This window comes from Lagopus leucura, unplaced genomic scaffold, assembly GCF_019238085.1.
Source record: "Lagopus leucura isolate 7727_CA_CO unplaced genomic scaffold, USGS_WTPT01 Super-Scaffold_100004, whole genome shotgun sequence".
In the NCBI taxonomy this organism is placed as follows: domain Eukaryota; kingdom Metazoa; phylum Chordata; class Aves; order Galliformes; family Phasianidae; genus Lagopus; species Lagopus leucura.
The window spans coordinates 55,846,898-55,869,150 of record NW_024962264.1 but is presented as its reverse complement, the minus strand read 5'-3'; the positions used below and the strand labels follow the sequence as shown (position 1 = coordinate 55,869,150).

The 22,253-nt window shown below is 37.3% G+C and overlaps 1 protein-coding gene across 6 annotated transcripts in view; it reads right to left on the bottom strand.

The window, feature by feature from the left end:
* PROM1 (prominin 1) overlaps positions 1-22,253 on the bottom strand; it is a 58,287-nt gene that overhangs the window by 11,553 nt on the left and 24,481 nt on the right. For 5 of the 6 annotated variants that reach the window (XM_042871975.1, XM_042871977.1, XM_042871976.1 and 2 more), the window contains 14 exons: positions 21,396-21,601; positions 15,648-15,768; positions 13,461-13,524; positions 11,270-11,359; positions 9,717-9,934; positions 9,222-9,296; positions 8,048-8,111; positions 5,997-6,156; positions 4,317-4,469; positions 3,340-3,463; positions 2,812-2,915; positions 2,315-2,399; positions 1,355-1,501; positions 1,027-1,098 (listed from right to left, as the gene is read on the bottom strand). In XM_042871975.1, the coding sequence (XP_042727909.1) occupies positions 1,027-1,098; positions 1,355-1,501; positions 2,315-2,399; positions 2,812-2,915; positions 3,340-3,463; positions 4,317-4,469; positions 5,997-6,156; positions 8,048-8,111; positions 9,222-9,296; positions 9,717-9,934; positions 11,270-11,359; positions 13,461-13,524; positions 15,648-15,768; positions 21,396-21,601 (1,683 nt within the window). The remainder of the gene's footprint in view (positions 1-1,026; positions 1,099-1,354; positions 1,502-2,314; positions 2,400-2,811; positions 2,916-3,339; positions 3,464-4,316; positions 4,470-5,996; positions 6,157-8,047; positions 8,112-9,221; positions 9,297-9,716; positions 9,935-11,269; positions 11,360-13,460; positions 13,525-15,647; positions 15,769-21,395; positions 21,602-22,253) is intronic. The other variant, XM_042871978.1, reaches the window with a different exon arrangement.

Sequence of the window (22,253 nt, the reverse complement as noted above, 5' to 3'; positions counted from 1 at the left end):
GTAGCCAAAGTTACACTTGGTATCAGTTCCAGTTAGCAGACAACCTAAATGGGTAAACAGGCATTATGTGACTCACCCACTGTGCTCAGAGGACAACTACAGCACAAAAAAATCATGAATGCAGGTCTGACAGAAAAATAAATGCAACAGAAGTGATTGATTTATGTAGAAACACAACAGTGACCTTTAACAGTGCTGCCCTCTCTTTGGAGAAAAGATGGAAATCTGATAAATTCCAAACAGCAAGGTCTTACTCTGCTGTCTGTCCTTTTGTGATCCTAATGACTGTACAAGTACTACATGTGCAGCAAAACTCTCTCCTATACCACAGTGTGGGAATTTGTCTTGGGCCAGAGCAAGGCAATCTAGTGTCCAAACTGACTCTCATTTTGAAAAATAAATGGAAGGTGACCTTGACATAGATACAAACAAATTAATCAAGTCATTTATTATCTGTTAACACAGTTGTGTCATTCCGTGCACATTCATTTGTGGGCAAGTTGTTCTAACCTTTCACCAATGCCAGTGTGTCTACACTCAACAAGCACTACACAACAGACTGGCTTTCTTTTGTGAATTTTGCCTCCGTAATGGAGGCCCAATTCCCAAGGGAGGCCTTATGAGTTACAACAGTATTTATTTCCTTGTAAAATCTTCTGCTCAATAACTGAAAGAAAACTGATTCAAATCCTATTTTCCATCATGCTTCCAGCAATTTTTCTGCGTCTGGGACCTAAATTATAGAAAACATCACAGGAAATATCACAGTGGACTTAAGTGACTTCTTAAGGAAACTGTGCAACTTCATAAAATTAAATTCCAAAGCAGAAGTTGCACAACTGTTAACATACAAAACTCAAGAATTAGCTCATATACAACATTGTTTTTTCAAACTTTTTCCTTATATGACAATGAACCAGGTATATGTACCCAAAGTACAAGAACCCTCCTGTACAAAGTCTAAATATTTGGTAATATATAATTAGTTAAATGAAAGAAATTATTACATTGGTAAATTAAACTTACCAGTTGGTCTGCTCTTGCTTCTAAGTCATTAGCAAATGACAAAAGATCAACCTTGGTAACACTTTTATTGATCTAAAACAAGATTTGAACAGCACAGAAAGAAAAGAGTATTACTGCACATGCAGAATGCACTTAATCACATCTCTTACAATGTCCATCGCTCATTTCTTCAAATGTTTAATGAACTTAACTTCTTAAATGCTTTTGCACCAAGTTTTATGCATCTTCAAAACCTCCCTTTCCAGTCAAAAGCAGATTTGTCTCTGTTTCACCCACTTTTATTTTTATGCTTCATTCCAGCTACATACCTAGATTACAGTGGTCTCACCTCTGTCAAGTATGCTCCAAAGTTTATCCCTTCTATTCCTGAAGAGCTGAAATTCAGAAGATTCTCTTTCCCAATTTCATCCAACAGAATGATTTTGCTGAGGTTTATCTGAATGTGTTCAATTCTAAGTGCTACATCTTCTGTATACTGAGAAGGAAATAAAACACAGAGGTAGTTTGCACCTGGTACATCTCTATATCCCTTCTCTCATACAAAAGCATCTTTCTCTTCCTGACTGATCACTTCCACAAAGAAGCACACAAAGAACTTCCCTTTCACTTACATCTGGTTAGTTTAATTAACTTTGACAGAATCCAGGTAAGGTCCCTCCTTTCCCTGCAGTATTGACACAGCCTGTCCATGCCACATTCTAGCCCATTTGTGCAGCTTTCATCCCAATAAATTACTCCCTTGCCAGCCTCTACTACTATGCAAACTCAGACAAATTTCAGTAAACTCATCGCTATATAATTGCCATATATTATAAGTGCATTGTATTGTATGTATACATACACACGTGTGTGTGTATATATAATGGATATTATAAATAATTATATATTATCTGGGACAAAGACTATATGTATTAAGTGTAGAAACAACACTTGCCAGAATGGAACACAGACCCCAAGGTGTTGCTGTAAGGCAGGACTGTATTACAGACAACCAAAAATTAGCACATTCGTGTGTTATTACAGCTTAACTGAAAATATTTTATCTTATCCCTCTCTCCTCTCCTCCAAAGCTGGAAGCATTCTTAAAAGCATAACATGTCCAAGACCACATAAATATGATTGGAATTCCTTTTAAATTAGGTTGGAAAGTTTTGTCTCCTTGCAGAACGTACTGCATATTAACATCTAAAATCCATTAAAGCTCAGACATACTACATCATGTTCAAGACCAAATACCTCTTTAACTCTCAAAAATATTCATGAATCCACCGAAATTTTCCTTACTTACCATACTAATATTCAAAAATTCATTGATGTTGAACAGGTGGTCTAGATGAAGGGAAGTATAAATTCCTTTGTTTTCCTTGCAATCACTACAAAAATAAAAATACATGTGTCAGCCTGAAAATCACCCTAAGGACAGAAGTGAAGAGAACAATTAACAATATTTTCACATTTGAAGAAAACCAGTCCCTTAAAAAGGTGTTCTGCCTATATTTTTTGAAGCTTTGTCTATAAGAACACAAGTAATTAACAATTTCTGATGGTCTCAAAGATATGAAACAGCATTTTGAAGAGCTCAACTGCTACTGTTACACCATATTATGTTAAGACCATGCCTAATAACTCATTGATAGACGATCACTTTTGCTAGCCATTCACCAGAAAATCAGAACATGGTCTGGACCATGTCAGATTTCTGTGCGTGCCTGAAATACAAGGCTGGAATATAATACAAAACCCAGATATAAATGGAACTAAATCTTGACCCATAACTTCACATACCTGTATACTTTTTCAAAAGTCAAGTTAATATTTGGATTTTTAAAAAGAATGCCAGAAAGATAGTTTTTCCAATGCTGATTTAGTAAGTAGGGAGTATCCAAAACCTATGAGACAAAATTCAGTGATGTTACTGTAATACTGTGTTTTCAGTGCATGAGTATATTCCTAGGTGATCTTTTGACACATTTCCACATCTAAGCTTATCACCTGCTGATAGAAATAGAAGCAGAAGAGAAAATTCAACCTCTCTGGTGTAGAAAATGGATATTAAAGCTCCATGTCACCAAGAAGTGCTGAATTACAATACAATTTATCTCTGATAGAACATGGGCATATAGTATTTACACTGCAAAGCAAATTAAATAAAAAAAGGATGAAAGTCTCCATTCAATGTACAAATGGAAAGTAAAAAACAGATCCAAACTCACTTGAGGTGTCCCCAAAAAAATAATAAACCATGCATAATTGACAAGACCATTAAGACTTACAGGAAAACTATTCATTGTTCAATAATTTGAGTAATTTCACCTTGAATAAAGTTTTATCTTCAAAGGGCTCGCACACTAGTTTTTCTATATTTCCACCTGTGATAAAAGTCAGCACCACTACAATCATCAGCACCCAGGAGAAAAGAAAACTGAATCCAACGCCACTGAAAAAGAAATAATTTACATAAGTTTTTCTTTTTTAAGAAGAAAATGTATATACTTAGATTAACAGTGAAACCAATGATAAGTAGCTACAGCATTTTTAGAGAATAAGACCTGGCGGATGGCAAAAATGCTTTTATTTTCCAACAGTATTCCTGCTGCCTGAAATTTCTTAAATGTTCCAGACCTGGAAAGTTTTCAGTTAGAATGCAGCTAAAATATAAACACTCGACATTGCAGTTGACATGAAAAGTCCATTAAGAGTTAAGAGCAACAAAAGCATATAGATTTCTTTTTTAAATCCAAATCTCTACCCTTGTGGTCTCAAAAGACTGTAACACAGATTTCAGATGCTATCTTCTGCACACAACACAAATGATATTAAACTCCTCCTGGGAACTTTCAAGAGCAGCCCCAAACATTCTGGAGTGACTTGATAAAGTCACGTGTTTGAAGTCTCCTCATATGGCTTATTTTCTCCATTTTGAACAAATGCTTCAATATATTAAAAAAAAAAAAAAACACAAAAAAAAAACAACCTATAAATTCCATTTATATTTTCAATTATTTGATACAGTTCTGGAGTTTCCAAATGAGTTTACACTGATAGTCACTATCTATAACTCTTTTCATACAAGAGTAGATTCAGATATGATTCTCAAGGAAAGAGCAACCCAAGGCCTAAGTGTTTCACTGTAAGTATGTTAGGTAAATGTTTATGTTCTAATTATTTCAGAACATGTACATTGGTAATAAAAATTCTCTTCATGCATATGTCCTTTAAAATCAATTTTAAAAAAACCAACCCCCCTACAAGTATACGTATTTTCTTTTTCACAAGTAAGTGAAACTCACGCCATAAGAAAGTTTCCTCCAGTGTTGGAAATGCAGCCCCTGGTTGTTGGAGAAGCATGTTTATCATAACCACAGGTTCCACATAGCAACCCAAGATAGTAAAAGATCACAATCAGGACCACCATGCAGCAGAGAATGAGACAACCCAGCCACCTAAGGAATAAAGCCCAAATGCCTGGTTATGTACAAATAAAGAACACACTGAAGACCTGCAGAACACTTCAGGCAATGTGATATTCCTAACTGGCCCATCTGTGGTTCTTGCTGGGCAACAAGTGTCAGCAAAAAAAAACCCTCTCTTCCTACACCAGCATACATTTTGCACTGGGAATCCAATCTCTGCTTACAGATTGCTGAAGGGCTGGGGAACAATCCTTACAGGTGTTCTAAGGTCCAGCTGCTATATGTTGCTTGCACTGCGGTGTCAAACTCGAAGTGAAACAAACCATGAGAATCTGCCTTTGCTGTGTCAAATGGTAATTTGTTCAAGAAGCAAATGATAAATTTATGCTTATGGATCGATGATTAGTTATGAAGTACATAACTGCTTTTGCTGTAGGTCTTACTACATTTTGCTCACCATTATGTTGGGCCTGAAATTGAAAATAACTTTATTTGAAGCTGCTAGGCTTTATGTGTCTGTTCTGGAGTGCTTTCAATGAGCACCTTATGAGCAATTTATGGAATTTGATCAGGAGAAAGATGTTGGATAAGAACAGAACTTTAGCTCTTTTTACTAAAGTTATGTAATATTTCCAAGTCACATATATGGAGCACATTCATTTATTCACACATTTCATATCTCCTCCTAGCTTTTTATCCTCCCCCAATTCCCTCTGCTCTTTCTTTTTTCTTCCACCATCAATGTTCCCAGCTTATATTTTTTACATTCCTTTTCAAGTCTCATCACAAAAACTTAGCAGGTATTGAATAGCCTAAGGGAAAGGTTATTATAACTACAAAAAAGGGTTCTTAAGGTTCAGCCTCCTTCTCACTTTCATTTAACACTGCATTAAAACTATTAGCACATTTATTCTGTAGCAGTGAAGCGGATTAAAACACAAGCAGATTTTGATAAGGAGTCAACAGAAACGTCAAAAAGTAGAGAGAACTTGATGAGCTTGAAGATTGAAATAAATTCTAGACAAAGAAACAGTTTGAAATAAAAAGCTTTATGCTTTGAAATATGAAATTATTTTTCAATTGCAGAAACCGTACAGGTCTCGAACAGAAAGAATGTGTGTAATAGACCCAAGGACAAGTACTACATCAATTTGAACAAGCACAAAGATAAAGTGGGAAGCAAAATCTTTGCTACTACTATTTTGCAGTAGGAAGTCCAAAAAAAGGAGTCACCCTAGCATTATGAAACTATCTGTTTCTTCACGTATTACATCTTCTGACATACATCCTTCCTGAAAAAGATAGGAAAGCCTGCAGAGTAGGCCTTCTCTTGCTCTGTACTGGAACAGCACCCAGCTTGATTTGCTGCAGTCAGGGTCTTTACTAAAACAACCAAAAATTTGCATTACAGCATCTTGACTTCACTCTTTATCACTAATAGTTTCAATGCCCTTTCATAATATTAAAATACTACATTAACACATTAGTTATATGCTACTGCATGAACTGTAGGTAGCACTTCACTCCTGCAGTGTTTCCTATTTAGTATGTTCATACCTGTAGAAATCATACTGCTCCACTACTGGAAAATAGTCTTGAACATACGCTTCACTCTGTGTCAGATATACTGTCAAATCTGCTATAATCTTCTGCACAGGGAGAGTTTTTGTGAAGTTACTGATATTTGAACCAATGGATTCCAGCACATTTTTGATATCTGAAAGAACAAATGTATTTCACTGTTACAGATTAACAGAAGAAATTTACATTCCATGTATGCACTATAAAATGCTGTTAGGCCTTTCTGCACATATAACAAGGCAAGCCATGAAGACAAGCATGAGGAAAAGACAAGCAAGCAACAAAAGCATTTAGCTTCAAAGTAACACAATGGCATTTAAAAACACAGACTTTATATTTAGCATTCAGTTTAATGTTGAAAGATGTAGATGTTGAGCCAGAATCGCTTATCTTGCCAGCTTAAATCTTGCTTTTCATGCAACACTGCAAATGGTAACGCTGAGTGAGACAATTAGCCACCAGGTTTATGAAAGAGAAGATCAAAATCTATTTAAACTTCATCCCTTGGGTATACAACACTGAAATAAATTAGACTGCTTATATTGATAATCTATACCACTTATTTCCGATCTCATTTAAAAAGATTAGCTAAATTCATTCCAATTAGTTAGCAACACTCTTGAGATAAAGATCAATTAATCCAATTTTTTCCCCAAATTATGAAGAAACCCTATGTTTACAATTTAGATACACGCTACTTAGATACACAAAGACGTGATTCATTCACTTATCATACATATTCTTTATTTGTCAAATGCAATTTCTGCCTACTCTTCCCTTTCTCTCAACTTGGAGAAACTGCAGATTGTGTAAATAGAGGTTGCTACTTGGTAGTAGGCAGCACCTTCATAGAATCATAGAATCACAGAATGGCCTGAGCTGAAAAGGACCATAATGATCATCTACAACATTTCAACACCCCTGCTATGTGCAGAGTTGACAATCACTATACCAAACCACTTCCAACAACAGCTGGACATGTTTTCAGGTGTGTGTTCTGATGTTTCTCTTCCAATCAAGCTCAACCAGGTACCAAAATGCTCATTAAAAAAATTAACAAATGAACATGAAATTTGTCTAGTAGAACTACTGGTTTTGTTTGACTTGCTAATGAAACTCATTTTTATAATAACAAAAAAGTGCAAAAATAATAATGGATAAATTAAGATGGTCTGTGTTTATGGATAGCGGCAGTTACTGAAAATGAGCAAATCTCTGTTAGATTTCCTAATGAAAAGTATAACATCACATTTTTAGAAAACTGGCTCATTTTAGGCAAGTTCACACAGTGTACTACAGTTCTATACATACTGTGTTTCATTTTGCCAAAAAAAAAAAAAAAAGAAAAGAAAAACTTACAAGGAACAGCTGTATATTTATGCAGAACAGGTCCACAATGCAAGAACAAAAATTAAAACAGATTAGTATGCATACATTATACTACATTTCAGTCAGTGTCAACTGTCCAGGTACTGTCAAAAAAACAGTTCAAAGCCAGAGTAATAAAGCATTATTAAACAGGCATTAAGGTACATTTTTTAGCTCCCCTTTGACATCTGCTACATTTCGATACAGCAGCAGGCAGGATCAGCTAGTTGTTTTGTTGCTGTGGAGTTGAGTTTTTTTATTTGTTTGTTTGTTTAAACAACTAAACAGCTAAATACATCATAGATACACCACTGCTCATGCAAACTAGTCTTTCAACCCAATAAAAGTAAATATTAGAATGCAGTTGGGACCTCACTATTTCTCATTACTTAAGTAGTACAATGCCCAGCAAACAGAACTGTTCTGTAAAATAGCATATGGTTTATTTTTAGACTTTATTTTGGATCTTATATTGAGACGTACTTACTTTCTATGCTTTTCGTGGCACCAAATCTTAAAAGAAGATTTAGACTTAATTTTTTATACCCTTTAGCCCAGGAAATATATTGTCAATAAAAGAAAACAAATGCATCCGTAACTGATGCAAAAGCATTAACATTAAACAGTTAAAGCAGAAAGGCAGTTTCCATTGTCCTCACCTGATAAGATGTTCTTAGTCTGATTCACTACTAAATCTGGAGTATCATTAAATGCTGCATAACCCTAAGAATAAAAGTTGGAACAATTAGAATAAGCTTCTCATGGACACATTACTTGCAACTTTTTCCTCTGTGACAAGGACTGAAAGTCCATACACGGTAAAATACATGTGGTAATACCAAGAAAAACATACCTTACCACTGCGCATTAGAAAAGGTCAAAGCAAAATACAAAGTCAGTTACATTTCAGATTTCATTCACTCACCAAGATACTCTTTATAAAATGTCTAGATTTAAATACACACATCAGTCACAGTCGTTTCAAACTTTATAGTACTTTTGTTTGGCACTTCTCACTCCTACAAAACTAACACATACATGAAGATTCACTAAGTGAAGGGAGTTACTGCAAACCAGTAAAACACCCTCTGCAATCCTATGCCTTTTTAACATGTTTGTTACAAACAATGAAATCCAGCTACCTCTGATAAACACTGTAACCTTCAGTAAGAAGGGGAGAGGAAGGATTAATGCTGTGGGAACCAACCTCAATAGTTCACACTGACAGAAACAAGAAGCTACTGCCGTGGAGGCTTGAAGCTTTTTCCTGCAAGCCTGATCCCTTCATAGGCAAGCAAGGGTGCAGGTCTCCAGCACACAGCCTGCAGTCCCCTACACTGTTCTTTTATTCTTAGCAAACGTTATCAGATTGCTAGGTTCTTACACTGCTCTAACTATGACACATTTGCAAAAATACTAATAGTAATTGCATTAGATCCACTGTATCAGATTTAAGATTGAATATGCTCATTTTAAGATGATGGGAATACACTACAGTTGATTAGAAGACCATGGATTTTTAATTATTATTATCTTGAACCAAAAATATAGAGCTTGCTAGCACATCCATGTATCTGCCTTTTCTCTTTTTAAGGATCCTGCTTTCAAACAGACCATTAGCTACACACTTTTGACATGTAATATCCTATGAATGTAAAGCACCACATTCATGCTTTTAAACACTAAATCTTGGTAAAAAAAATGGAATAATACACAGAGCAACGATGAGGTAGGAACAAGAGAATTCTGCTTGGGAAAGCCAAGGGAAAACAACAGATACTCATGTATCCCAGTTTATTACTTAAGAGTTTATAAGCTTGTTGTGAAACATACCTTCTGAACCAGACTAGAAAGGTCTATTTTAAGGACATCATTGACCTTCGCAAGCTGTGAGCTCACCCCCGGCAACTAGGAAACAAAAAGCATCCTTAAGTCACATCAAAGTTGCAATCACAGTAAAGTAACTACTTTACTTAATATTTCAAAGATAGGAGTGAAGGATAAAGAAACTAGAAAGACTGTTTGTAATAGAATCTTTGTAGCATACTCCTAAAACCTTTGTTGTACAAAAGCAAAGCTTAACTTCAGCATTTTTGGGAGGGCAGATTCTTTTCCTGCCATAGCAGCACTTTAATGTAGTTGCTTGACACACATTTTATTCTTTTCCACACAGAAAATGAGAACAGTGACTGTAATTACCCAGAAACACAGAGTTAATGAAGGTCACTTATCTCACAAGTGCCAACATACACTGAGCCATTAACTTGCAGAAATACTAGCAGGCCTATTTAAGGTGATCACACCGTGAGTCTGAAAACACTCTCTTACCCCACTGAAATTGGCATTAATGTTCAGTTGATTTAATGAATTCCTGATGATATTGCAAGTTGAGGCAGCCTGAGCTGCAGTGCATGCAGAATCATTGAGGGTGTTGCTCAGGTGCATTTTAACATCTGTCAAATTTCCATGAAGCCTCTCGGTGCCTTCCTGCAAAACTTCTACAGAGACGCTCACGTTTTCCAGTGCTTCCTTCGTTTCTCTGATGGCTGCAAGAATGCAACATCATTTTTTTTTTTAAATTTTTGTTAGAAACTAGATACCATTACAGAGGGAAAGTGTAAATACACACATGTAAACACTATGAGCTGCTTGACAATACTGATTTAAATAATCTTTCCATCTCACCCAGAAAAACCCTCCAGCACCAAATACAAGTTTATTGTTAATAAAAACAGATTACTTACACTCTCCTACAAACAAATTAATGTGTTCAATCTACTTTTACTGAGATTCTACCCACTTTTCAGATTACTCTTTTCTACTCATTCCCTCTTTCTTCTAACCCGGTTGTTTTAATAAAGAATTTCAATGCTTGGTTATCAGAAAACAAAAGAAAGCCCATATCCACAAAATAGTATTTTTAAGGTTAGTTGTAGTCCAATTGAAGAATTACATGGCTGCACAAGGAAAGGAAAAGAGATCAAGTTGCATCAGCTAAGCACTTATGCACATTAACACTTGTCTGCCTTTAGATTTTGTCCCAGTCACACAAAATAACACTAAACAGTAGTTTTAAGACAAAAAACCACACATATACAACTACAAATGCACAAGTGTACGAAAATAAAGCACACTTCACACAACACAAGGTTCTCTCTTTTTTTTTTTTTTTTTTTACCTTTGATAGCCCTTTCCACTTTGACTTCAAGACAAATAAGAGAAATAAAGCAAAAAAGGAGAATGATGATGAATGAACGGGAAAGATTTCAAAAAAGAATTCATGGATTAAAAAACCCACCAAGTGACTGAAGTTTAAGGATGATTTTCACTTTACTCTATAATGTGCACCTGATTCCTGAAAAAGGAAAACCTTCAAAAGAAAAAAGAATAAAGGAATCTTTTCTTTAAAGGGAGATGGAACAAAGCACAAACAACACTGAACTCAAAGATACAATTAAGAAATGACGGTTGTTGGCACTCTCATACTAGGTTTGACACTGATGACGCTCAACCACAGACCTGTCAAAGACTAACCTGCAAAGAACTACAGACAGATATGAGAGCACAGCTCTCCTACTCTCCTTTATAATCCCTGGAAAGGGACAACCACCTGAAGTGGGGATTACAGATTTAATTTGCCTTCAATGACTGCTAAAACTAGACATCAACAATGGCACTTACATCTTTGTTTACTTTTTAAATACATTTATAAATCTCAGAATATTGGATAACCACATTTTAAATGAAACATCAAGGCATGTTGAAAAATGCTAAGTAGAACCATGGTACTGCATAAAGCAATCTCATGTTGTGCACCAAAAAAATGAAGCCTGTCTTATGGTGGCAACAGAATATTAATACAAGAACATGCACATTTTTACCTCCTGCCATTGTCAAAGCTGCATCAAGTGCGGGACGTACTTCTTTCCCCAGCTGCTCTTGAACTCTGCTACCAAGCAAAGGTCCAACATCTGCAGCATGGAGAGATGAAAAAATCATCACATCCTAGTTCAGCTTTAACTACCTTTTAGTACAGGTGCTATCGATCTCTTACTGAACAAAGTGTACATAAGGTACTACAATTTCTCTAAGGCCTGACACAGTTTTTTTAATGGCAATTACTACCTTTTATGGAAACAGATTTTCTTCATAAGTAGTCTTAACAAGGTCTAACATCTGACAGGAATTTTGTGGCATACTCATTCAATACAAGCTATGGTTCTGTATGCAACAAAAAGAAGAAAATAGTTTATTTTCCCTTTTCCCATTCCTGATGTGTCAAGGTGACCCACAGCCCAGACCTGACAACCATCCTCGCCAAAATCCCTTAAGCGTGTTACGCATGGCTGCCAGCCTGCTCTCAGCATTCAGTGCTGGCTTCAGGCTCACGCAGATCCATCTCCTCCCTCCAAGCCCTCCTGCCTCACTGCCCACAAGCAGAAATCATCTTAGTTCAGCAAAAATGAGAAGGGGTGTATGCAAAAGACAGAAAGATGCAGAGTTGAGATTGGTGAAGCATCTTAATGCAACCTCAGGTAGTTGCTAGGTCTCCTCTCTATTCAGGTTAAGTAAACAGCTCTTGGAGCTTTTGCTCCTGATGAGATTGGAATACTGAATGCTACAGAAGCATCCATTACTGTCAAGACTGCCATTTCTAGCTGGGGATGAGAATTTTTATAAAGCAGAAAAGACTTTCAGCGTTTCCTTAGGGTGGGCAAACCGAATTCATCTACATTTCTCTTGATGTTTATTCTACTGTTGATTCACTTTTAATGAAATCCTTTCGTCCTCAGGTGTCACACACTTAATTCTGGTATCTCAGTACTGTACAAGAAAATAAAAGCTATCTTTATTTATTGATGAGCACTCCTATCACAAATCCAGTTAGTTTCCCATAAGCTAGCATATTAAACTTGCACTGAAAGTAAATAAATATTTAATTTGAATTCTTGGGTTGAAAGCTAGAAGCTAGTACCTGAAGTGCAGTTACTAACTAATTTATTTTTCAGCTACTGTTCTTGTTTTTAAAGACTTATGCAATGCCCAGTTTTTTAGACGTGAGTGTTCTTGCACAGAAATAGTTAGGAATATGTGCAAATACTGCTTTGGCTACTGCCTTCAGTGTGCTTCAGTAACCTTTAATAGACACACTGACTTGAAAGTATGTCAAGCTTGCTGCACTGAAAACTGTCCCTATAACATGCTTTAAACTGATACCAAAGTATAGACTCTAGGAATCAAAAGTTACTGTCTTTGCTTCCAGCAATCCTGTTCACAATCAGTTTTGATATTTCTGCACTGCACTTCAGTCTGAAATGCAGACCTGTGCACAAACTGACATGCTTATCAGTACATGTTAACAATGTATACTGAATTCTAATCTATACTGAATATGATTGCCCTTTTCTATTACTACCATTTTTGAAAGTTCTGAAAAAATTCAGTGGTTTGGTTCTCTCTGTTTATTGAGAGGTTTATAAGGTGATGCCTCCTATCATGACTGTACTGTAGGAGAAGGTGAAGCAATTGTATTTCAAGTGTTATGTCTTGTTCCTCAACTGCTCATCCTGAAATGCCAAATACAATAAGCAGCTTTGGAAAGAAGATAAATGTGTATCTCAACTTCTAGCTGAGCAGAGGACAAAGAGACAACAACAAAAATAAACAAATGCAGAGATCTACAGTTATAGTAACCACAGCAACAGCTAACAGCTCTTCTCCTTCACATTTGGCTCCACAGTAAAGACTCAGGAATAATACTCTAAAAAAACACAAGTATTAGTGGTTATTGAATTGTAAAAAAGGGAAAAAATACTACCCTGATTTATTCAGTAAGCAATTTAACAAAAGACTTATTTCAGAAAATAGACTGCATTACAACAGCTCCAAGTCATTTTATATGGATAGAATCTCTGATTTTAGTCTCATTTAACACTAAGAACAATAATTATGTTTGCAAACCATGCAATCGTAATTCAAATTTCACTTTGCATTATGAGCTGTTTACATTATCTTATTGAAGGCTTTAAGTAAACAACACATCACTAACCCCCTCTAAATCAAAGTACTTACTATTTAGGTCAGAGAGCGCTTTATCCTTAGTTGTGTTGTACTGGCTCACCAAGTAGTCAATTTGCTGAAAAAAAAAGATGATATGAAAAACCATTAAAGTAATTGGGAAAAAAAAAAAAAAGTAATAGTTTCAAATAATGAGTCAGAAATTGCCACACTTTGAAACAATCCAAATATTTGTGCAGTAACCCTTCCCCCCCCCCCCCCCGAAATTCCGGAGTTCTACTGCTTTCAGTTAACTAAATGTTTTAAAACCCTGCTTAGCACAACTGCACATAAAAAGATGGGTTTTATTGGGAAACATACTGGAAGATCTCTGGGGAAAAAGACTCTACTTAAAAATGTTAAGCAGCAGAAACCGTGCAACACAAAGACTTCAACTCAGTCAGGCACAGTACGTTTGTGCATGTCTTCATCCCTCTGATTTTCTAATTAAAAAGATGATTTCTCTTGAAATAAGAATTGTCCAGCAAATTTATGGGATAGTGGTTCTGAAGCAATTCACAGTCCAGACTGGCTTTTATGGGGACAGCCTCTCAGAGTTCCCCTTACAAAAGAAGCTGGTCATTCTGCCTTAACGCAAATGGTTTTCATTGACAAACAGATCTGGTCCAGCTGCAACTTGGGTTCCACCAAGGCACTGAGTCGATATAAAATATCAACTTAGTTATCACCAGTTTCTGGTTCTGTACAAAAGGCTATTAAATAACTATTCCTGAAGGAAATCTTGCTACAGGTATGAAGTAATTTTGATTGATTTCTGCATGTTTAAAGTAATGCAGTGTGAATCCTAACCGAGTCATGCAGAAGTTAACATGCACAGTAAACACGCTTCCAATTTTGAACAGAAGTGACTCAGATGTGCACAGGAGTGTATTTGGCTTGCAGCCTCAAGTTTTCAGTGAAGTGAAGAAAAAAAGAAACTAAAAAACACCCACAAAACAACTCATACATCATACAGCAGTGGATGTAATTAAATCACAAAGTATGAGACAGACTCCTTTTTTTTTTTTTTTTTTTTTTAAACAAAGGAGAAAAGAATAAAAAGAGCTTTTCCTACCAAGAAAGATGTAGGCTTTTTTGTGATGGTTGGTTTTCCTAGCCAAACCAGAGGACTAACATTTTGCATGTCTGTAAGGCTTGCACTGTTTCCAGCAATGTCATAGACAAAATGCGATTCATGTAACTAATAGTGTTAGCAACAGCATTCGTGTAGTCTGCTAATCTACTATGACAAGAACTCTTTACGTGTGACTACTTTCAAATCCTCCTATATGTTATACACCTCATACTCACAAGGCCAGGACATCAGTTAGGATTTCAGAGCTTATAGCCAATGAATTGGATTCCATAACTTGTTAAAGAAACAGAAGTCCTTGTCTTCAAGAAATCCTTACACGCGTGTGTCTATACATGATATCTGTGTACCTCATGTATCAAAAATGACTTGTAAGATGTATCTAGTGATTGCATAATCAAGTGCTATCAAGTCTAAGAAAGAAAAATTAATAATTCTGCATACGAACAAAAAACCTGCTACATAACTGAAACTTTGAGGAACTCCCGGCACCAATGTCCAAGTCCTGACACTTTTAAATTCCACAGTTCTAGTGCTCTTCTCCGCTTTTTAGCTGGAGCCTATTTTTTTCTCTATTAGAATAGTTTCTTCCATGTAACAAGATTTTCTATTCCGATATTTCCTGTCACATACTTATGACTCAGTGTAATCACTCAGTGAAGAGGAACCTAGTGAGTTCTGAGACCATTGGTTTTATCTTTCAGTGCAAGCTTTCTCTCTGTGCCCCAAGGCAGCTCCACAAAAGGCACCCAGTTTCTTGATGCAACCTCCACTTCCTGACATACACCCACATCACCAGGCTGTCACAACACACTTCTCAAATTAATAACTGTAAACAGATCAACTCTCAATATTGAAAAATTTAACTGCGCTTCCCAGATGCAATGATTCAAAAGCTGCTCTAATAATGTTTGTTCTCGAACATGCATGGTCATATGAAAGCTTCTCACCTCATTTACTCTGCTTTATGAGAGTGACAAACAGAGAATTAACACCACACTGTGGTTGTCATTTATACAAAACAGAAATAAACGAGTATTTTCTGCAATACTTCTTCCTTATACTTCTCCCCTCCCACCCTCATTCCCCATAAAGAAAAAATTCTTTACCACTGGAGTGTCGTTAAGGAAAACTTTCAGATCTTTAAAATTGCTGTTGACCAGTTTCTTTGCTCCTCGGACTTGACTAGTTAAGTGTTGGTTGGCAGCATATGCACAAAGCACTCCAACGCTACAAAAAATACAGATAAAATATTTATTGCAGTGAATGCCCGCCCTAACATTTTAAACCAGAACAAAAGACACAGCAAAAAAACTCTAACGTTATGAAAATAAAGGTCTCCCTAAGTTTACGCTTTCTCTTTTTTACTGTGATATCTCATATACACCACTTGGCAAAGTAGAGGAATTAGCTGTCAGAGCAGATACGGTGCTACTAAAGAAAACAAAAAAGCAGTGCTAACCCACAGACTTCAGAAGTTAATAAATTTACAGACACTTACCCATCCGCACTGACAGCATCAGCAAACACGTGAATTGTATGCAGCTCATCAGTGTTACACTCTTTCACCACTATCATTATTGCTGACAAAGCCACAAGCAAACGTTCATAAAATAACTATTTTACATTTGAATATTGAATATTTTACATTGAATATTTTACATTTGAAAACTTCAGCAACATTTGCTCATAATGGCTCTATTTATTTACATAATTATATACATATTTTAAAAATAGTTCCCATTAGCTCTAAAAAACATATAAACATTTCCTGATAACAAAACAAAAGGTGGGAAGCAGGATAAGACTTCCAATCAGCACTGCCGCTAATTATCTCCTATTGGATCATCCCCACTGCAAAATTCTAATCAAAACACAGTAGATTCGCACAAACATCAGATAAAAAGGCAATTAAAAATCCCATGAGAGCCTCCAAAATCTTTCATAGCATACAAACAACCTAGGTTTTTGTTTTGTTTTGTTTTGTTTAGCTTAGATGTAAAATAAACAGAAGCAAGATTTTTTTTTTGTTTGTTTTAAACCCATCTCATACTCACAACAGCTAAGCTTTCAATTGGGAACAACCCTTTGCAGTTACAGGCACCAGGAGACAAGTAGAGTGGCCTCAGGTAGGGATGCAGGATGGAGAGCTCCAGAACAGGCTGAACACAAACCCACTCAGTGCTTTAAGCTTTAACTGGTAGACAGCAAAGAACCACTCATCAGAGGCGTGACGCAACCTCAAAGGGAAGCACTGCCTGAAGCCTGCAGCCAGATGCATTACAGGCATTTCTGGATGGCGTATTAGTTCAGTCCCTCAGTTGTGCTGCAGTGAAACAGCTCAGCACTATAATTAGGCAGTATCCTGAAAACAAATGTTATGGACATCCAATCCAAACAACAGAAGGGAGTAACCATCACAAAAGGCATTGGACTCCTCCCAAACTAAACTTCAAGTGATGGCATTAAGAAGACCTAATATTTTAAAATAGGACTTTAAGGAAATTTATATTACCTCCCTACTGGGCAAATAAAATTCTTGCTCCAGAGAATTTAAGCTCAAAGTAATCCATAATATAGGCACTCAAATGAGGAATCAGATGGTGGATGGTGAGCGCCTTGAATAATGTGATACATGCATCTCAGCAAGACAGGAGCAAACACTCCGATGAGGCTCATCTCCTCTTTTTACCAGTGATCCCAAACAAATCTTCATCTTTTCCTATTTTAGCTTTCCCAAACATGGTGAAGGGTTGCTCTCCTCTCAAGTACAAGACCTTTTGCTGCTGACAAACACTCAGTAGGAAAAGTTTGGTTTCAGAGCATGACACAGTTAGAGATGGCTTCCTCCTGTACCAGAACTTCAGCCCTGCCTTTAATGCTGACTACCAGCTAACTTCCCAAAAGAAGTTACCCTTACTAATTAACCAACAGCAAGCAAGGGGCAGCTGTATTTCCAACATGGCCAAGCCATTCTGCAGCCATTAACATCAGCTACTACCAAAGAACGATGAACTTAGGATGCACAAAATGCCAAGAACCTGAACAACCTCCAATGGTTTGCATTTTGTAAATGATTTACACTTTGGACACATACAACATATAATTTGTCTTCTTTCTACAGTAATGCTAATGGTTTTGAAAACATTTTTCTATTAAGGCAGTCAAATATTTTTCTTCCTCCTCAAATCTGAAGGCAAACTATCTGAAGCTATCAGGAAAAGCAAACATTTGTGTGTCCCTCTGTGGACTCAGTTTATAATGCCATCTTTGTTCTTTGGGCTGCCAGCGTTTTTATGCCTTTTCAGAGTTATGCTCACAGGCTAGAAAGGTCAATTTCAAGCTAACAAAACAGTACTTTGTGAGATTTGAGCATGATCATTTTTCTCTTCAGTCTCCTAAATGGAAGGGGTGGGAGGACACGGGACAAGGGGGAGATACTTTATACAGCTGATGCATCCGGAACAACTGCGGCTACATTCTGAATGCAACTAAACAAATACACAGCACGAGAGAGGAAAGAAAAATCTATTTGTTATATAACTGAACCTTGAGTCAACATTCAGTAAGCAGCTACAAGGAGAAAAGCATAAAGGAGGAAGAAAATGGACATCTGACAACTGTTAAACAAGCTCCTCAGGAGTCAGATCCTCCATGCTCAGCTCCTATTCGGGTGTCATCGAGATACAGAAGTCACTACTCCAGTTACAGGGGGGTCCTAAGCCTTTTCTTTAGCTGTGTTGCTAAAAAAATTAAACTCACAGAATAGAAACAGAACTGATTTACATACTGGGTAAATGGCACCTTCCGCACCACCAAATAGCAGACAAATAGTGGGTGGGGGCTCTCTGTACTAACCTGCTCACCGAATCTTTTGATTAAGGTTGACTTCCAGATTCTGAACAATGCGTGTTATCAATTCCACACAGCCCAAATGCTTTCTACAAAGCCTCAGAGATGGATTTGTCAAGATACCAATACTGTTTCCATTCCATCAGACTTAGCTTTGCCTAGTACATCATACATAACAACCACAAATTCATACATATGACTACAACTTTAGAAAAGAACTCAACACCACCATCTCTCTGAAGGACAGAAAACCAACCACATGCTAGTCTGTCCTATCAGCCAAACTAGTTCCTATGACTGGCATTAAGTTTGGCACTGGCACATACATTTTCACTAAAAATAAATTAAAATGTCCCATCTTTGGATGGCAATATCAATACAGGAAAATGAAATTACAAAAACCATGAGGTACTTCGGACTCGCTCTACCAAGAGAAGTATTTCAAGCACAAAATGCATCTTCTAGGGAATGTAAGCCTGTGTACTTTAAAATAAACAACTGAGTACATAAACACAACTCCTACTTGCTTCCTTATACTTCTTCTTGAGGAAACCCCACTGTAACAAGCACACTCTGCCTTCAGAGAGCACATCTCTGTAGAACAGCTTTTTGTTTGCTTTATTTAGAAAAGAAAAATAATGTAATCTTTTTCCTTTCTTTACACAACTTCTCAGTAAACTTAAACCCTGATCCTGTTATCCAGAGCACCATCAGTGGAAAGGTAAGAAGATAAAATCTGCTAGCTGATATCCCCTAAAATCTGAACTAACAGCATACATAGGCATGACACATATATACTGACACATAGAAGAGCCATCCACATGTTACCAGAGTTGCCCAGGAGTTGCTATCTATGTGTACTACCTACTGCAAGCTCTGTGCTCAACATCTTTTCCCTGCTTATACTCTTCCGTCATGCATTTGAGCTTCCTCTCCCAGCCAAGAAAAGACCATTTGGATCTGTTTTGATGTCACCCAGTAGCAGTGGGGTCTGCTCTTTTGGCTGTGTCTGCAATTAGCCAGAAGCAATTTACTTGCTCAGGATGCAACTCTTTTGTTCCATCATTACTGACACGGCTAATGTACAAAGCTGTGGTCCAATCTGTGAGAAGTGTGGATTTGGGAAAAACAACTACAAGTAAATCTTCCAACTGAGCTGAAACTGCAAGATAAATAGGGAGAAGAGTAGAAATGCACCCACAAAGAGACTTAGGCTGAGAACAGTATATGAGGTGGAGAAACAGGTACATCTCAGGCTCTCTTTTTTGTGTGAGGTGGGTGGGGAGGAGAGATGGCTACCAGCATAACTCTCCCTTGTATTTCAGCACAGTAATAAGCAAGCTGCCATGGATTTAAATAGATTCAGGCATAGCACCCTCTCTTCCCCTGTTAAAGAAGATCTGGGAAGGGCAGCAGGCTCTTGTTTTGTGTAGCCATATACTGGAAATTTGAGAACCAGACCTGCCTCAGCCAGGCTGAGATCAGCAATACAAGCTGTACAAAGCCCCTCTTCACCTTGCGCAGCACTTACAGCATTACAGATTTAGCTGCAAGTCCTACGGGATCATCTCTGCCCATGGCAGCCTGTGGAGAAAGCTCAGGCCAAGCCTTCCCTTGGGGTATGCACCTGACATTCCCGATGCCTGATACAAAAGATGAGTTAAAGAGGCAGTCTCCCCTGCCCTGGAAAAGTGTATTAGTATGGCTCACTGATCTTCCATTCACGACCCGGGGTTTGCTTAAAACCACAGCAACAGCTGGCAGCAAACACACCAGTCAAAGACTGACAGGAGAAGGATCCCTTAATGCACTCTCTGCTGACAGGCAAAATCCCCTCAGGCACTACAGCTCCAACACAGTGTCCTGAGACATGATGTGAAGGTGCTGGCAAGCTCTGTCAGCTCCCTGAAGCTCCAGTATGCTGAAGGGTAACTTCATAATATATTTTCTTTGAGTACTACTGTGCTAAGAAGTTTTGTCCTGTAACTGTGGCAGGAATGTATCACCTGCTGTACTTTCTGGCTTTCTGGAATTCAGGTTACTTAAGTGTCATGTCTGTCAGTGACATCTGGCAGAAGAGAGCATGATCTAACACAGGGTATCCCCAAGTGCTACAGTTAAGCATAAGGAATGCCTTAATTCAACATGACAGACAGCACTAAAAGGGAAAAGAAATCAAGGTTACAGTGAAGTGACAAGGTAAGTCCCACTAGATTGAACACTCACATAGTGTGGAATATAAGAAAATAAGAAAAACAGGCATGTGAAAAAATGAAGAAGTTGAAGGAAAACTAAAAAAAAGACAAACAAACAAACAAAACAAAAAAAAAACCTGTAAGCAAACAATATATTTTGAAAGCATCTGCAGAGAAAATAAAAGCCTGGGCTGCAGTCCCTCATCACTCACTACATGCCCAGCACAGAGCAAGAGGATGCTAATACTCCTCATGCCAACAGCAACAAAGTGTGACTAAACTCAAGCATATACAGTGAGCACATGCACGGCTTAAACAATTCAATCAGTGCCCAGAAGAAAACCCATCATTTTGAACTTATAAGAAAATCTATTAGACGAATACCACAGGAGGCCACACAATGGCTTTTCTCACCACTTCCAAGAACAAAACAGTGCATTGTACCTCAGGTTCTCTATGGGATGGACTGAACACAGGACAGTGTCATTTATTCAAGAGTTTAACATAACATTCTGCAATTGGCACTTTGAGACTGGCAGAAACCTCATTTGTCACATTCAGGCTTAATTTTTGTGTTCTGCATCTGCATTCCTCCCAAGTGAACACATAATGACCTGGGGATAACAAAGGCAGCAGCACTTCTTTAATGCAGTCGCATTTTCTTTAATAAGTACTAATATTAAAGTACTAATATTATTTAGCATAATAAAATCATTTCTGCACCTATAGGCTAATAGAGTAACGTCATATGTCACACAGCACTGCAAAATTAGTGCTATACCAAGCTTTGTGTTGTTCTATTACACTTGCCTTATTATTAAAGAAGCAACAAAAAGAAATGTTGCAAAACAGCTCCTCTGACAGTCAGCATTTTTCTTCTGTCTTTGATGCATTTCCCCACCACAGTTGTCACAGCAACGACACATACAGAAGCAAAGTCCCACAAGAGGCAGTAACAAAATAAATAGCAATCCCAAGGCTGCGGAGACTATAAAACCGATCTCATAGTAGATGGCCTGCAATTCAGACAAAAATAGTGGTAATAGCAGGTATCAAACAGTCACTGCAATCATACAGAGCAAATTATTAACAATTAAATAAAGACTAAACCATCTACTACGTCTCTGAGGCTATGGGCCCAGTGTTTTTGTCAATAATCAACAACTTTTGTAACAAAAATATATGTAACATTGCAGACACCAACAGCTAACAGTTATTTAATGAGAGCACTAGGAAGTAAGCTACAGGAATGCATTCTATGTGAGTAATATGTGCACGTGAAATGAATGCAAAGTGATGCAAATGAAGTAGATTAAAAATGAACATGTTAAAATTTTTGGACCACAAATCTAATGTTGCCCACATCTGTTTCCAAAAGACCTCCATAAATGTCAGCAACGCTGCCTGGATCAATGCTGCACTGGGTTGGGAGGGTATATTGTTCTCTTTGTTAATCAGGTATGGAAAGATTCATGGGATCAGCCAAGGGATGTCCTTCCAGGATGATGGATTGCAATAGCAAAGTTTTCTGCAAACTCCAGATAAAAAAACTGCTTAGGGACTGAAAAATGTAATAGCATGGATTTTAGGCTCCCTCAGGTAAATACAGTTATTGTGGTGCCAAACAGCAAAACATCAGCAGCTAACAGCATGCTTAGGAAGGAAGGA